The sequence below is a fragment of the Falco biarmicus genome, chromosome 9, assembly GCF_023638135.1.
Source record: "Falco biarmicus isolate bFalBia1 chromosome 9, bFalBia1.pri, whole genome shotgun sequence".
NCBI lineage: Eukaryota > Metazoa > Chordata > Aves > Falconiformes > Falconidae > Falco > Falco biarmicus.
Window position 1 is genome coordinate 5453372 of NC_079296.1, and position 17726 is coordinate 5471097.

The 17726-nt window shown below is 58.4% G+C and overlaps 2 protein-coding genes across 2 annotated transcripts in view; both read left to right on the forward strand.

Annotated features, from left to right (window-relative positions):
* Positions 1 to 4840, forward strand: part of CFAP77 (cilia and flagella associated protein 77) — a 61706-nt gene extending 56866 nt beyond the window's left edge. Inside the window, exon 6 of the mRNA XM_056352081.1 lies at positions 4649 to 4840. Coding sequence (XP_056208056.1) covers positions 4649 to 4717 — 69 coding nt within the window. The 3' untranslated portion in view covers positions 4718 to 4840. The remainder of the gene's footprint in view (positions 1 to 4648) is intronic.
* A 5857-nt stretch (positions 4841 to 10697) lies between these two features.
* On the forward strand, positions 10698 to 16383 carry BARHL1 (BarH like homeobox 1). The gene is given in 4 exon segments (XM_056352916.1): positions 10698 to 11148; positions 14342 to 14564; positions 16088 to 16337; positions 16339 to 16383. Coding segments are annotated over 4 exon segments (969 nt in total).
* The last annotated feature ends 1343 nt before the right edge of the window (positions 16384 to 17726 follow it).

Sequence of the window (17726 nt, forward strand, 5' to 3'; positions counted from 1 at the left end):
GCTGAAGCTTCCAGCAATGCTATTGCTCAAATCACAGCAAAGCATTTCCACAGTCCGACCTTTCCCAGTATCCCTTTGCACATGCCCTGGACACTCAACCTTTCCATCACACCTTGATGTTGCCCTCTGCCATGCTCAACCCTTCCTCATGTGTCCCTCAAGGACATGATAGCCCATCATTCCTCTGCTGTTTTCATTGCTCTCCAAGATCTACTGATGGACACAAGAAAACACCTCCCCTCCCTGTGCAGCCTTACAGCCTGGGCCATCTCCAGGGCAGGCTCCATCTATATCCAAGCCCTGGTGTCCAAATGCAGCACAAGCAACTGCTGGCAACCAGTGCCCCTTGCTGTTATGGAGATATTCAGCCACGAAGAAGCAGATCTGGGGTGCTTGCAGTGAAGTTAAACCACACACACTGTGTCAGGTTACAGGTGAGCACCTACCATTGCTTTCAGTGCTGCCTGCTGTTTCATACACAGTTCCACAGAAGTTCTTTTTAAATGGACTTGGGGCTTCATTCACCAGCCTATTCTGCCTTCTGCAGAGATGCTATTTACCAAAAGAAATCTATGAGAAGTATAACTCTTGCCTGGCATGAAAAGGGTCAGGATTCAAATCTCAGAAACACACAGGGTTGGTGTGAAAGCTACTGGCTCCAGTCTGACCCCAGGACAGCTGCCAAGGGAGGTACGTACCAGGTTACAACTCCAGCGCCTTAATTCTCCTTTACTCATACTATTGCCCAGACCAGCTGACCAGTGGACTCCAGCAAACATCTGTGGCCCTTATTTTCAGGGAAAAAAAAAAAAAAAAAGAATCCCAAATCTCCACGGGACATTAAATACAGCAGCCAAAAATTGCTGAGCACTTTCTGAAACCCTCCTGGGGTTAAAGAGAACGAGGATCATTTAGGCCAGACTGCCTTGTCCTGCATTTCGCTATCGTTCTTAGGATTTGAAAGGTGGGGAGAGAAAAATCAACCTCATCCATTAAGGCAGTTAAGCACACTGCTGCCAGGAAGAGCCACAGTATTTGTAACCCTAATAATCCAACACACCCCTCCGAGCACAGCTCATCTTGGATGGAATAACGTCTGTTTTAAAAGTACCTGCCTCTCTCTAACTTGTCATGGCATTTGTTGACAACCCTATTGAAAGCCGCTCTCGGTGCGGCTGTGAAGGATCTTTCAGCACCTCTTTCTCTTTCCTAGACAGTTTTTGAAAGGGAGGGGAGGAAAAAAAAAAAAAAGCCATCAATACAGGGGGAAAAAGGCATCAGCAGCCAACATCGGCTGATGAAGCGCCTCACCTGGGCCCCCAGCACACCGCCTCCAATTAAATCAAAATGGTTTGTTTTTAATGGTCTTTTACACTGACAAGTGGGCTATCATTCCAGGCCTAGAGAGCTGTCAGGGAGCCGAGGCAAATCCTCCGTTGATAATGCCCAATGCTTCCAATTAGGAGCCGAGGCCGCTCCTGGCGCACTAACGATTCCCCAGCCTCCCCCAAGGCCCCTTCGGCGCTGGCTGTTTCGTCTTCCCTCTTCCTCCACCGCAAATTACTGACACAAAACGGAGGCGCCCCGGTGCCTCCTCACCACGCCGGGCCCCGGCCCTGTTGGATTTAATGAGGCGATGGAAGTTTTTGCGGATCTTTCGCTAAATTCTTTTCTTGTTTGACAGCTGCTTGAGTGTTGACCTTATAAAAGATTTAGTGTTTCTCATTATTTTCTGTCAAGCTTTACAAGTGATAGCTTCACGGAAATCATTTGCATCTCGATGTGCGCGCGCGCAGGTTTTGTCTGGATAGGGATGCTCGGCACGGCGTGCGTCAGTGTGTACACCCTACCCCTCTCCATATTGTGCATTTTATTCCCTCCTCCCCCCAAAAAAAAAATTTACAAACATGGCACTGTTTTGTTTGGGGAAAAAAAAAAAAACAACGAACAAACAGGAGAGGACTTAAAAAGCCGAGGATTTGTTAGACTCCTGTAAATGAGGGAGGTTTTGAAAAAGGAATAGAGATTGGTTCCCTGTAAAGAGAGCTCAAGAAAGTGTTTTGTCACCCACTAAAAGGATTCGATCAAATGGATGATGGAAAAACTACACTGTCTAGGGGCGGCTTTGTTGTTTAAGTGCCAAATCGTACAAGGCTGGGAAGCTGCCTTTGAGCAGGCGGGCAGAGCCAGGCAGGGCTGGGAGAGGAACGGGTACCACCACATCACCCGGCAGCCAAGTGTGGATCCTCCCAGGGCAGAAGGAGAGCTTGGTGCTGCTTATTGCTTGTTTCAGCCTCTTCATGGCTTCTTTCTCGATGGCTCCTATAAATCATCACAAAATTTAATCCAGCTTTATTCATTAAAACTTCCCACCAGGAGCTCAGCTTACTGATCACCCAAGGGTGCTCACACTGCCCAGCAGCTATGGCACACACACCCCAGCACCCACCTCAACAAGCCCAAACACCACCAACAGCACCCATGAAACCGTGGTTGGTATCTGGGATGTGTGCTCTGCTGCTGCCAGGGCAGCTCTGCCCTCCCTGTACCAGCTCAGTCTTTCTGCATCTCACATGCCATTTATTAGTCCTCCCATCAACATACCAGCTTCTGCTCACACCACGCATGTTCTTTGTACTAATGCTCAACACGTGATTGTTTACAGTCCTCAGATGTAAAGCTTTATCATAAATGAGAAACCCAAATGAAAATAATCCCCAAATACATATTTAAGTTTTAGGAGTGATAAGGTTTTTCATTGCCCCTCTAATTCTTTGAGGCAGACACAGAGATTACAACATCCCAGCTGCAAGTGTCCTACAGGTTTTCGTTTGCCAATAACAAATGCAATGAAGAACAGCAAAACATTGGTTTTTTTCAGCTGAAAACCACCGCAGCTCCAGCATCCTGCAAGGAAAAACACAAACTAGGCATGCCTGTCCTGCTGCAGCCAATGCTTTAAATCCACGATTCAAACAAAACCCTGGCATAACAGCCCATAACCACATCAGAGTAACAGTAAAGATCATCAGCTGTCTCTAGAGGAAGTACCTTCAGGTTCATAATTTAAAATATGAATTAGAAGAATCAGAGATGAGTATTCATCACTGGTGTGGCCTTCTCAACACCAGCCTCTGTCATAACAAGACCTTTGACCCAAGGACACCCTTATCTTGACTCTAATTACTGGCCCTCATTATGAGAAGGTTTCTCATTTTTTAAAATAGCAGTTGTCCCCTGTCCTACACCTGGTGCTTCCCACTTACTCATGCTGAGGGCAGAAGCTGGCATCCCTCACAACTTTGTCAAGGCTCTGCTAATTTTAATTACTGCCAGTTGTGGCTCAGTGTGACATTTCTCACCTGAGAGCTTTGTACCAAGACAGGAATGAGTAAACGGCCTTTCCCTCCCCTGTGGCTTCAACCCAGTCCCAGGCAGAATTTTCCCTCTGCCCAGTTCCCAGCACTGGTGGGCAGGGAGCATGATGGGGGAGGCAGAGGCACATTCAAGAGCAGCAGCTCAGCTGTCCTTACCTGCAGGCACTGAATTTTTCTAACAATCCCAGCTCTGTGAGAAAAAACTCCTGCATCTTTAATGGGAGGTTGGAGTTGGCCCGGCTGGGGATCATCCCTGTCAGCTCCCAGGGGCTGCCCACCTACTTTAGCACCCTTGGTTCTGCCTTCCCCACCTTTCCCTCCCTGAGAGGGGTTATGTCACTGCTGCTGCATGTGAGAAAGCAAAAAACATCTAGAAACAGCCATCTGAAGTTAGGCACTCAAATGCATATTTAAGTACCTGAACACCTTCCTCCAGAGAGGGGGAATAGCTAAATATGCTTTGTTTGTCTTGATTAATGAGATCACTAGCAAGCTTTTCAGGGCAAAGACTGCTGTGTATTTTTACATATGCAAAACCTGACACATCCAGCCAGCCTGAGCAGGGTGGGGGGAGCGGGAAGCAGCACAGCACATCCACACAAGGCAGCTGTGTGAATCACACTGGGGCAGGTAAAGCCCACGGCCCCCTGTGGTAAACCCACTTTGTGCATGAAGACACCCGTGCACCTCAGCAACCACCGTACAGGTCTGCTGCACCTGGCTGTCTGTAACCCCACGGCTCACCCAAAAGGGCCCCAGGACCTTCCTCTCCCAGGTGACTTCCCCTCTGTTTATTTGTCATGGGCATTTATTCACACACCCCCACACCTAGAAGGTGATTCCTGGGGAGAGGCTGCTTGTGTGTTTGTTGGGTAGGTCATGCAGGAGTCCCCAACCCCAACAGGGGCTTTCCTGAGAGCCCTGAGCCCACCCTGGCCCCTCAGGGACAGCACAGTCCTGTATTGTAGCAAACAAGTCATATTTGTTTCAGGGTCCACCCTAAGGCATGCCAGCATTTGAAAGCATCAGACAAGCAACATACTGTAGCAAGGCTATGAGATCTTGTTACTAGCGCAGAATAAGAACCTCCTGAAGTCAATCAGAAAACTAGTCCTCAGTTTTAAGTGTTTAACTTCAGCTGGAGCTGCTGTCTCCCAAACGGGCAAAACCCCTGTGCCAATCCGCAGTCTCTTCCCTGTTTGTGCTACAACCTATTTTCGCTGGCTGGCTGCTCGCTGTAACCAATCCTCTATCTGCTCCTTTCGTTATAGGTTGGGCCTCATCTCAGTACTTTTCCAGACCGTGACGCTCATAAAAAGGCGTCCAGTGCCTCCCATTGAGAGCTGCCTGCCAGATGTGATCCCCTTCCCCAGAGCACCCACGCACCGAGGACCACAGCACTGTGCTGGGCACCACCGCCCTTAGACCCTGTGCCAGCCATAGGCTTTCTCTCCGGTTTTAAAAAGTTATGCTAAAGCAGATATAGCCAAATAAATCATAAACAATAGAGGAATGATTCTGTCTCAGCCTGCTCATTGCTTCGTGTCAGATGCACAACCACCTTACTCTGTCCAGTCACCACAATTCTCGTTGTGCTCAAGGTAACACCACGCACGCCGGGAGTGGGGCGGTGTGTGCACCAGCACAGCCCCAGAGGGAAGCAGAACAGTTTCCTTCACCGCCTGTTCTGAACAAATACATTAAACCCGGCCCTATCCCAGTTGATACCAAATCTGTAATACCTCATAACCCATCACTCCTTCTCATTTCTTTGCCAAACAGCTTCCCAGCACTGCCTGATTCAACAAAGCCCTCGCCGTGTGATGGCATCCAAACACCTGCTTTAAGCACGCTGCCAGACTGAGGCCCCACCACAGAGTGGTGCCTTCACTTGAGGACGGCTCCAGCCAGTTCCACACTCACCCTCAAACAGCTGCTGGTGCCCAGTGTCCCTCAGGGCTGAGCCGCTCAAGCAGTTGCTGAACAAACTCAAACTCCACCAACACCAACTCAGCATCACAGCACCCAAACCCCAGCTTGGTCACCAACAGGTGACAGCAGAGGCTCGGACAGGAACCAACACATTTAAAATCCATCTCCTCCCAACAGGGCATTGCACCTTAAGAAAATACCACTTGGTAATAACTGTGATTAACTGTGCATCTCCAAGATTACTAGAGGAATAATTAATTACTCCTGCATAGCCTGCTTCTCACATCTACTGTTATAGCTCAGATTGTACCAGATAATATTTAAGTCCAATGTTAACTCTCAATTTTCATATTCATCATGAGGTGTGCTCACCCCAGGGCCCTGCTCCAGGAGGTGACATCTGCTGTCCCAGGCAGCCCCAGCTCAGGTGGGGCCAGTAACAAGCACTGCAGAGGGGTGGGGGGTGCCCAGCATTTGTCCCACACACCAGCAGCCAAGGGACACAAAGAAGCCATGCTGAGCCCAGAGCTCACCCCCCACAACATTTCCAGCCAAACTTTTCAACCCAAACCTCAAGGAGCAAAATCCTTCATAACATTAAACTGCATTGCTCAGAAGTCAAGAACAAAGTAAACTGCAGGGGCAGCTTTTCTTACCCCTCTGAGGACAAGGAAGGCTCCACACTGGCTGCTCTGGCATTTCCCACATCCCCTCCTTGGGGGCAGCTGGTGCCTCAACCTGCCCTTTATATAAGGCAGCAGCTGTAGCAAACTCCACCCTGCCCACACCTGAGCGGAGGGAGGAAAGAAATCACCTGCTCCACACCGGGGAAACCCTGGTATGTGTTCCCTTTTCTTAGTAATAGGAAAATCCATAAATAAAACAGTAAATAAAACCCATCTGAAATAACTAGGAGGATAGCAGTAGGGTTTGCCATGCTGGCAGGGGTGGATTATAACCAGAGACCTTTCCCACCTCCCCAGGGAGGAGGAAGCCTGGCCTTAAACAACTTGTCTTGCTAAAAATGATGCTGTTTCCAAGTGTGTGAGGAGCCCAGGCGTGAGGTTTGCCCTGCTGCCTGGCAGGAGCCGTGTCCAGCTCTCGGTCCAGCCACAGCATCTGTGCCTGCCTGCGGCAACTGCTACAGTCCTTGGGGGTGCACAGGGAAGGAAGGGGCTCCAGCGAGTCCTGCAGCGCTGGGAAGGGGCTGGCAAACACACGCCGGGTGAACCAAGGCCACATAGACCTGCTGATCCGGGACAGGTCCTGGAAGCCAGCAAAGAGACCAGGAGCCCAAAAGGCAAGAGTTCAACCTCGTTCAGGAGGAGCACTGCTCGGTGGGGTTCATGGCCTGTCCCACTGACCCGCTGTGCCCCGCCGTCCCCGGGAAGGGTCGTGCCCCAGATGGCCCGAGTCTTCCCGCTTGGACAGGCTGGGCGGTGGGAGCAGGGGGCACCCACTGCCCCGGGGTGGGGAGCCCACCCTGCCTGGCCCGGCCCCCACCCGAGGTGCCACCGCGGCCACGCTCCCTGGGGGGCACAACCGAGCGGCGAGCCGTACCCCCCCACCTCCGCTCCCCCTGTCCCGCCCGGCAGAGCCCCGGGCCGGGGTCCCGACCCCCGCGCAGTCCCGGCCGCCCGCCGCCGGAGGCTCCTTGTCCTGCAGTGACACCCACCGGTAAAGGGGGTTTTATCGCTGCTGCAGGTTCCCCGCAGCCAGGCCCTGCTCCTCCCCGTTACTGCGAACCTCCGGCGGACTGTCCCCCCCACTTTCTGCCGTTGACCCCCAGCCCAAGCCGCCCCTGCCCTTCTCCTTCCCATGAAGATACATCAGTGTGGCTACCGGAGCATCCCACCGAAGCATCCCACCCCCCTGCACCTGCCTGGGCACAGCTTCTGAGCACCCAGCCTGGCTTCAGAGACAAATCCAGAACAGCCGAGCCTCCGGGGATTTTCCTCCCTAAGCCCAACCCTTGCAGGACACTGGTCTGTCCTGTACCACCAGCAGATATTTCTAGACTAACTCTTGCTACAGTCATCACCGCAGCTCAGCATCCTGTGCCCCCCAACCCCTGGCCCAGCTGTGGAGGCATCCCCCAGCCCCATCAGGGCTCCCCACACACCCCAAGGCTCCCAGAACGCCTGGGACCAGCCCTGCCCCATGGCCCAGGGCCAAACCACGCGGGCAACTGGTGCCAGCAGAGCCCAACCCTGTCCATCAGCAGCACCCGGTGAGGTGGGATGCACGGCAACTCTCAGAGCTGTCAGAGTCCTAGGGCCCACCCTGGGGTGCAACTGGGGCTGGTGAGGAGGTGATGGGAAATGCAACTGGCATCAGAGAGCCCCGAATCTAGTGCATGCCTGTGTGAACAGGAACAGTCTAGAAAATGGGCTTTAAGGGCAGAAGCACCCAGAGAAGGCAGTGTATGCCGCTCAGTGGTCTGCGCACAGGATTTCCTGCCTGTGCTGGGAGCCATAGACAAATCATTTGGACCCCACTTGTCCAGTGTCCAGTGATGGGGGGACACCATATATGGGCAGAATGGGGCACACTTCTGCCTTGGGGAGTCTAGTTCTGAAACAACTATATAACACATAATAATAATAATATGGATAATTCCTATTAATTAGTATCAGCCACACTGACATTAGAACATGAGTAGCCAGTGTATCTGTAGCTGCTGGACAGATGGACACGGACACACACACAATCTTGCACAGCGTCAGAGAGTGAGTCTAACTGGAAAATTTCTTGCAGTTGTTTGGGGGGAGGCACTTTATTCAAGAGAAGGAACTACTGCAGCAGAGCCACCAGCCCAAGCCTGTCCCTGCATGGCTGATCCAAATCCTGATTCCAAACCCACTTCCAGCCCTGCTCCCTCTTCTGGTCCCATTCCTGGTCCCAAACACAACCTCAGTGCTGGTCCTGATCCCAGTGCCAATCTCCATCCCAAACGGGGGTCTGTGGCTGGACAGGAAGGCTGTTGGAGCCCACGAGCCAACACAGTCACACTGCAATGAGCTGGGAAACCCCATCGGGGTCTCTGCCCCATCTCTCACTGGGACCAGTTCTTGCACATCTGTTGCTCTGGTCCAGCCCAAGGGACACTTGGCCCAGCCCCACCTGGGGAGGTGGATGCTGCAAAACCGACCCTCGGCAGCCCAGGACGCTCCAGCCTGGCCCCCAACGCCTCTGTGCTGGGAGGGAGCCCGGGCAGAGCAGCCGGACCCTTCGCCCAGGGACAGGGAACACAATCAGCCCCCAGCGCCGGGCGTGCGGCAACCCCGGGGGTGGGGGGCAGGCTGGGACCGGGGCCGCCGCTGATTTTGTGCCTGGGTTTATCCTCCTAGAAGGCTCTTTTGTTCCGCTGCCCCGATTCCAGGCGGCCCCGAGCTTGCAGGGCCGAGGGCAGGAGGTGCTAGGGGCCCTGCCTGCGCCGCTGCCCGACAGCTGGCAGCCGGGCTCCCGGGGGAGGCTCTCCCCTCGCTGATCGCCTCCAAGCTGCCGGCCAAGGGCGGCTTTGGAAGAGGGACAAGATGCAGCTGCCTGGCCGGGAAGGTGGGGAACAGAGGAAATCGAGTATTTGAGAAATAATCAGCGACAGCGCTTCAAAGTGGCGCAGCTTCACGCACCCGGGTGCGGACATTTTGCTCAGCTCCGAGGCGAAGGGTCTGCCCCCAGGAAAAGCCCCTAAAATAAACCCTCGAGGAGGCAGGAGCCAGTCTGCCCGGGAGGAAGGTGGGAGTCCTGCGGGAGCCGGTCCCTCTCCAGCCTGGGAGATCAACAGCAGCAACCCCCGCCCCCCACCCCCCCCGCGACGGGGCGGGAGGGAGGAAACTTGGTGTCTTGGGGAGGAACGGGTAGGGGAGCGGGCAGGGCGGGCAGCCCAGGCTGGGGCCATCGGGGGTTTATCTCAAACGGGATTGACGGCAGGAAAAGTCCGCCCGGAGCGCGGGCCTTTCCCAGTTGCACCAGTCATACCGGCGCTGGGCGCTGGGCGAGCGGGAGGAGCGGCCCCGGGGCCGCCGCGCCGGGCGGGAGGCGATGCCCGGTCCCCGCCGCTCCGGCAGCGGCTGCTCTAGAGGGGGGGGCTGCCCGGTGGCCCCGCGGCTGCTTGCGCTGAAGGACCCCCCTGCCGGGCCCCCGCCGGTTGCGCGGGGATTCAACGAAATTCGCAGCTCCGAGGCTCACCTCGGGCTCGGAGCAACCGCCTCCGCGCTGGAGCTTTGGGGAGGGTTTCGGTGCTTTTCTTTTTCTTTTTCTCTTTTTCTTTTCTTTTTGTCTTCTTTTTTTCCTTTTCCTTTTTTTTTTTTTTTTCCTTTTATTTATTTTAACGTCCAGCAAAACTTTCCCTGCTTGGGAGGGACCAGCAGATCGGCTAATTGCGGTGGGAGGCGAGCAGAAAGCAGCAACCCCTCGACAACCCCCCCGCGCCCCCCCGGCTAATCATCCCATTACGAGCCCCATCAGCGGGATAATGACAGCAAAAGAGGGCGGAAACCGCCCGGAAAGCGCGGGGATCCGGGCGGCAATTAATTCCCGTTAATCAAGCTGCAAGGTGTCGCCGCCGGGGAGTGACATCCCCCAAACCGCCTGGCGGCCAATGGGCGCGTTCACACGGAGGGGGGGTGCCGGGGTCCCCGAGCCGGAGTGGCACAAGTTCATTTTCTCCCCCCATCCCCCCCCCCCGGCCCCCCCGCGGGGAGGGCGCGCCGCTCCCGCCGCTGTCCGAGGTGCTGAAGGCGCCGCCGGCTCCGGAGCGGCCGCGGGTCCCCGCCGGGCGCTGTCCGAGGTGCTGGCGGGGAAGGGGGGCGCCGTGGCGGCCCGACGGCTGGCCACCCCCTCCGCCCTCCCCTCGCCCTTCCCCATTGATTTCTGGATCATTAAGCGGTTAAGGCGCTGCGAAGCCTCACTATCGATCGCTGCCTCCCCACCTCCGGCTGGGAGCCCCCGGGCTGCCCCCCAGCCCCGCGCCGCCGCCGCTCCGGGCAAGGGTGGGGTGGCCGGGAAAGGCGCCGGGACCCCGGGTGAGGTTGGGGTCCGTCCCCCCTCACCCCACCCCCTTGGCGGCCAAAGTTTGACTCTGCCTCCCTCTTCCCCCCCTCTTCTGTCTGTCTGTCTGTGAGTGCAGCTGGGCGCGATGCTGAAGACGGAGCAGACCTGGATCTAACGCGCAGCGCCTCGGAGAGCCTTGCAGCAATTGTTGCCCGGATCCCAGGCTGAACTTTGCTCTTTTTTTTTTTTTTTCCTTTTTACCTTTTTTTCCCCTCTTTTTTCTTTTCTTCTTTTTTTTTTCCCCTCCTGTTATTGTTAATTATCATTATCAAACCGCTTCTGCCGCGCCCTCCCCGCCAATGCCCGTGTGAGCGCCGGCACCTCGCGGGGGCCATGGAGGGCTCCACCGGGTTTGGGATCGACTCTATCCTCTCCCACCGAGCCGGCAGCCCGGCCGTGCCTAAAGGGGACCCGCTGGCTGGCGACGGCCGGTCCCCGCTGGAGCTGAGCCCCCGCTCGGAGGGCAGCAGCGGGTGCCCCTCGCCCCGCTCACCGGGCCGCGAGTGCCTGGAGGCGGCGGGGCCGCGGCCGGGCCTGGATGCGCACCTCCAGCCGGGGCAGGTCTCGGCTCCCTCCCAGTCGCGGACCGTCACCTCCTCCTTCCTCATCAGAGACATCCTGGCCGACTGCAAGCCCCTGGCCGCCTGCGCCCCTTACTCCAGCACCAATGGACCTCACGGCGGGCAGGAGCCGGCGGGCAGGATCCCCACCAAGCCTGGCGAGGACTTTAGGGAGAAAATGGAAAAAAACACCAGCAGCTCCTCCTCGGACTCGGAGTACAAAGGTAAGAGCCGCTCCTCCGTTGGGCTTTGCAGGGCGGCCTGGACCCAAAGACTCCGGCGGCCCCGAGGCTCCCGCTGCGCCGGGAGCTCGCTGCGGGGCCGGCTGCGACGCGCCCCGCTGATGCGGGGGGTCGCCGCACCGGTCGCCCCCGAAATGACCGCGAGGTCGGCACCAACTTGGGAAAACTTGGGGGTTCGGTGGGGCTCGGCCCGGTGGAAGGGCTTGAGGCGATCGGCGCTTCGCCAAACGCGCCCGGGGGATGCGCCGGGCTGTTTTCCGCCGGGAAGATGCGACTGTTTCGTTCCTACCCGCGGGGAAAGGGGAGAGAAGAACCGGAGGCGGATTTCTGCCTGTGAGGGGGAAAAAAAAAAAAAAAGGAAAGAAAGAAAACAATAATAAAATAACCACGGTTTTGTTTGCCGGGTATTTCCCCTGCTCCGGGGAGAAACGAAAAAGAAAGTCGGCGGAGTTGGACTGGATTTGTATTATTTCTATTATTATTTTGGGGATGGTTTAAAAACGAGGACGGCAGAGAGGGAGCCCGAGCCGCATCCACGGCGCCGGCGGGCCGTGGGGCTGGATGCGGGGGCTTCGGCCTCCCGGGCCCCTTGCCGCCCTTTCCCGGCCTCCTCCGACGGCAGCCGGGGTGGGGGGAGGCACGGGAACAGCACAGGGGGGTTGGGGTCCGTCCTAGCGCCCCCGGAGCAGTTTATCCCGGGTGCCTTCGCCCATCCCGCCCCATCACCCCTGCAAAAACTTTCACCCTGGAAAATTGTTTTGCCGGGTGTTTGCGAGGGGAAGGCGATGGTAGCCAGCTGGGGCGAGAAAGGGGCACCTTGCGGGGCCGCTGGATTTTGGGGGGGCTGGCAGGAAAGGAAGAACCGGGCCGAGCCCCGTCCCGATTGCAAACACACCCTCAGCCCGCCCGGAGCCACCGCGTGAAAACCGGTTCATGGAGGAAAAAACATTCACCCGAATGAGCTCCGAAGGCGGCGGGAGGCTCCGGGCGTCGCGGGGGATTTTCGTTCTGAACGAAGGACGGAGCCCGGGGCCGGGGCCGGCGCTGGAAGCGACCCCGGAGGAAGGTGGCATCGCCCCCCGGTGCCGCAGGGCCGGGCCGGGGAACAGCCGCGATTCCCACCTCGGCGTTTTGTTTTCGCCTCCTACATCCTCCCACCGAATTCCTTCAGCTTTCCTCCCCTTCCCCCAAACCGCCGAGACGCGATGGCAGCGAGGGAGGAGGCGAAGAAACGCTGGTTCTCCGCAACCCCCCGAGCCGGCCAAGCCCGGGCTGGGGGCGCCGCTTTTTTTGGGGGGGGGAGGGGGCCGCTTTCCAGCCGCGCTCGGCTCCTCTCCTGCCCCTGCGACGGGGCAGCCCCGGGAAAAACGCTGCTTAAATGTGGGAAAAAACATCCCTTAAATATTGGGGGAAACACAGCTTAAATCGGGGGGGAGAACACAGCCTATAACGGGGGGGAGAACACAGCCTATAACGGGGGGAGAACACGGTTTAAATGGGGGAAAAACACAGCTTACATGGAGAGGAAACTACATCTTAATGAGGGTAAAACCGCCGCTCCGGCGGGGAGGCGGGGAAGGTCCCCGCTCCCACCTCGATCCCTTTTTGCTGCTTTGGAAACAGCCTTTCCTGGGGTAAAACGCCCCCGATTTACCCCGCAAAGGGGCTGCGGGGCCGGGCCTGACCCGCAGTGGCAGGATTTGGCCCATGCCAAAATGCCGAAAAATCCGTAATATATATATTTTTATAATTTTTTCCCCTTTTTTTTGTTTTTTTGTTTGTTTGTTTGTTTAAGCTAGGACTGGCGGGGCAGAGGCCGTGGAAGCCGCCGAGCGCAGCCCTTTGGAGAGCAGGAACTTTTGAGGCGGCCGGGGGTCGGCGGGGATTTGCCTTCCCCGGGGTGCGGGGGCCCGGGGGCCGCTCCCCTCTGCGCAAAACTCTGCGCAAACTTTCGGGCCTTTCCCGGGAAGGAGCGGGCCCGGGACCCCCGGGTTACCCCCGCCCGGCCTGGTCCGGATCCGGCCCCTTCCCGGAAATTCCCGGGAAGCGGAGCCGGGTCTCCGTGCTCCGGGCTCGGTCTCTGCCGCCGTTTCTGGTTGAAGGGTTTCGCTCCCCGGTGGCTCAATTAACCGGATTATTGTCTTCCTACAGAGAGAAATCAGCTCGCGCTCGGCTCCAGCCCTGTCCCTGCAACCCCCGCCACCCGCAAATTTAACATAAACCCCCGGAAAAAAAAAAACCAAAAAACAAAAAACAAAAAGCCAAATATCACACCACCAACCAAAACAACAAAATCCGCCGGTTTGTATAAACCAAGCCTTTTTGCCACCTAATCTCCTTCAGGAGGGTGGGGAAGGCGAGCACAAACAGGGATTTGTTTTTTCCCCCTTTTCTATTTTCTGCTCGGAATTTTTCCCATTTCCTACTAATGTTTCGAGGCGTAAATTCCCGCGTCGTTCCGCCGGTGCGTACGTACCGGCCGCGGTAACGACGCGCCGCCAGCCCGTCACATTCGGCAATTTTTAATATAAAACCCGGCGGGGGCAGGGGCTTGCGGAGCCCCTTCCTCAGTATTTCGTTGGGCGCCCAGAAGAAGGGAGGTTTGCTCCGTGCCCCGGCAGCATCCCGGGAGGATGGAGGCTGCTCCGCGGGGAGGGAGAAGCAGCATCTCCCCGGTAACTGCCTTCCCCAAAAATGGGGGCTCCCAATTGTCATTTGGGATTGGTTTTGGTTTAAGTTGAAAAAAGAAAAAAAGAGATGGAGAAAGGAAAGAAAAAAAAAATATCCCAGCATCGAGAAAGGTGTTGGGTTTTGAGGAATAAACCCGGAGCAGGGTCCTGCCCCGGGAGAAATGAGGGGCGAAGGACATGGGGGGGGTCTGGGCAGGAGCGCGGCGGGGCCGGGCCGGGGGTCCCTGCAGCACACCCCCCCGCCCCACTCCCAGGGCCCCTGGGAAGGGGAAGGGTCGGGCCCGGCTCGGGGCCCCCTCGATCCCCCATGGGCAGCCGAGATTAAAATTTAGGGGGCTGCAGAGCAAATGTACCGTGAGCCCCGCTCGGTACCTGAGCCCGTCTGCTCCGGCTTCTTGCTGCGGTGGGGGTCCCCCCCTCTTCGGAGGGGTATCCCCCTTCCCTCCCTGCCCTGACACGGCCTCTCTTCCTCCCTCTCGGCTCAGTGAAAGAAGAAGGGGACCGAGAGATCTCCAGTTCCCGGGACAGCCCCCCAGTGCGGCTGAAAAAGCCGCGCAAAGCCCGCACCGCCTTCACCGACCATCAGCTGGCCCAGCTGGAGCGCAGCTTCGAGAGGCAGAAATACCTGAGCGTGCAGGACAGGATGGAGCTGGCCGCCTCCCTCAACCTCACCGACACGCAGGTGAAAACGTGGTACCAGAACAGAAGGTAAAAAAGCACCCTTCCCTCCTGGCCACAGCACCGGGGTCCCATCCTGCCCCCTCCCCGGCCCCGCACCCCCAAACCGCGCAGGGTATTTGCACCCCACAACCACCGCGTCCCTCCGGGCACCAAGAGAGCTGCGGTCCCGTGTCTTACCCCACCCCCGGGCCTTTTACCCCAAAGTGAGGGGGAGAAAAGTGATGCCGAGGCCGGGCAGGTCTGGGGCGGGGGGTGCAATCCGTACAAGGCGGGGAGGCAGAACCGGGCTTCCAGCTAAACACAACAGCATAACACATCGGCCCATTAATAATAGATACCAATTACTGCTTTGGGCATCAATAATTAACGCCCCTTACAGTAATTACACAATTATTATTATGATGAATAATTTACTGGTGGAAATAGGTTTAGCGCTTTAGCGACAAATCTGTAAAAAGGCTGGAGACATGTGACGGCTTCAGTGGATTTATCCGGACACCCCCGCCGGCGCTTCCCCAGCCCCCACCCCCATTGCCACCGCCACCAAACGAGGGACCCCCGGACGCAGCGCCCTAGACCCCCCCCCCCCCGGTCTTAACCTTCCCTCCCATTTCCCGTCCCGCTCCTCCACCCGCAAAGATCCGCGACTTATCAACGCGTCGGGGGGTTGGGGGAGTTTAGGGGTGCTGGGGGTGGGCGCTCATACTCCCCAATCCCTCCGGCAAGGACATGCCGGAGCCGAGGCGGCCCCCCAAGCCCCCTCCCCAGCCGCCTTCCCCGCCGGCGGCCCCGACGTGGGCGAGGTCCCGGGGCTTCCCCGTGAGATCCAGCACACACACATATATATGCCCACATACCTATAGGTACGTATATGTGCATATATATAAAAATATACAGGCATATATATCTATACACACACATATATATATGCCGCAAACGAATGCCCCGGGACGCCGCCCCACGCGTGTGTCCCCGCCGGACTCCCGCAGCGGCCCGAGCGCCCTCGGCCCGGGGGGGATCCCGGAGCCCCGGCTCAGCAGCGGGGCTGCGGGGCAGAGCGGGGATCCCCCGGGTCACCCACCAGGTGCCACATGCTGTTCGGCATTTGCAATCTGGAACTGACACACCAGGAAGGGACTGGAACTGGTCGCGATTTATATCGCGGGGATCGCCACCCCGACAGGATCCCAGCCGGGCTGCGGCTCCGGTGCCTCCGGGGATGCTCCCTGGGCGCTCACGCCGGGCTGCCGCGGCGGGGGACAGCAGGGAGAGACCCCCCCTCCTCGTTCCGTTAACGAGGCCTGCGTTCCTCCGCGCTGGACTGATCCCACTCTACCCCACCCGATCCCACCCCACCCCACCCGACCCGATCCCACCCCATCCCCGCCGTACAGGCGGGCCTGCCCCCGGGAGCCAGCGGCGGGGAGCGCGGATGCGCAAGCAGCGCAGCGCCCGGGGAAAGGGGGCGCGCAAAGGGTAAAAGGCCTCGGGAGCGGCTCTTGGAGCATCCCCCCCCTCCCTGACCCCCTCTCTCGATTTGTCCCCCCCAGGACCAAGTGGAAAAGGCAGACGGCGGTGGGCCTGGAGCTGCTGGCCGAGGCGGGCAACTACTCAGCGCTCCAGAGGATGTTCCCCTCGCCCTACTTCTACCCGCAGAGTTTGGTCTCCAACCTGGACCCCGGCGCCGCGCTGTACCTGTACCGCGGCCCCAGCGCGCCGCCCCCCGCCCTCCAGAGACCCCTGGTGCCCCGCATCCTCATCCACGGACTGCAGGGCGGCAGCGAGCCCCCCCCGCCCCTGCCCCCCGCTGCCCGGCGTCCTGCCCCGGGCCGCGCAGCCCCGGTGAGCCCCGGGCAGCCCCACTGGGCCGCGGGGGCTGGGGGGGGGGGCACACCCCCTTGGGGCCGCGTGCAAGTGACAGACTCCCGCTCATCCCCAAATATATATATATATATATATATATAAATGAGACCTCCCCCCACCTCCTTTTTTTAAATATATATAAAGAATGCAAGAAGCAAGTGCGGGTTCGGCAGGACGGACAGCCGGAGGGCTGCCCCCCCCCCCCCCCCCCCCCCCGCGGGGCACCCGCCGCTTTAAACCCCCCTTGTGCCCCCGAAGGGCAGCGGGGCCGCTGCGGGACACCCCCCCTCCAAGCCTGGGACGGGGCCGGGAGCACGGGCAGGAGCCGGCTGCTCCAGGGGGGGCTTTGCCTTTCCGCCTCCTCCCCAGGAACTGCCGGGGGGGCCGAACCACGCCGCCACGGACGGCTGCGGAGAGCCCCCTCCCTGCCATCCCGGGGCACCGGCTCCGCCGCCGGGAAAGACCTGGGGTGGGGGGGGGAGTTTGGGGAGGGGGGGTCTCCGCCCGCCGCAGCAAGACTCTGGGACGTCCGTAACTACTAAAAAAAAAAAAAACCCAAACAAAAAAAGGGGGAAAAAAAAGCGGCGAAATGTAAATACGGTGCGCAAAATGTATATGAATTATTTATTTGTGAACCCTGAGGGCGTATTTGTGTAAGTGATTCTTGTCAGTCTGTATCCCGAGGCCGGCCCGGCCGGGGCGGGGGGCGCGGGGGGGTCAGCTCCCCCCTTTTTTAAATGTGGAAATAAAACTTCTTTACAAACAAACGGGTCTCGCCTCCGCCGGCCCTTTCTTCCCCCACCCCCCATCCCTCCCCCCCCCGGCTTGTTTGCTCTGGCGCCGCCGAGGGAAAGGGAAAAAAGCAAAGTTTTCCCAGCTTCCCACCTCCCACGGCGGGAAGACCCCCCCTCCCCGGGGCTGCCCCCCCCCCAGTGCCGGCATGCGGGGCCGGCCGCTCCGCCGCGGGGCTGAGGGCGACGGGGGGGGGGGGGGGGCGCACCGGGGCGCGGGGGTAGCCGCGGCATTGGTGAATTAATAACGCTAATCTTAAGTGTATAATTGCCTAAGTGCTTTAAATGATCGCTTTGGAAAATGGATTGTTTCCACCCTTTAAAAGTGTCGCTCAGCTGGCCGCGGCCAGCGAGCCCGGCAGCTGGTCCCCGGGACAGCCGGGCAGCGCCTCGCCGGCTCGGGGAGCCGACAGATGGGCTGCGGGCTCCCCCCGGCCCCCCGCTCCCCCCCCGGCCCTTCGCAGCCGGCGGGCCCGGCTGTCTGCGGGGCCACCCCCCGCCCCGGCATCCCCCGCCCGGCCCTGCAGATCCCCCC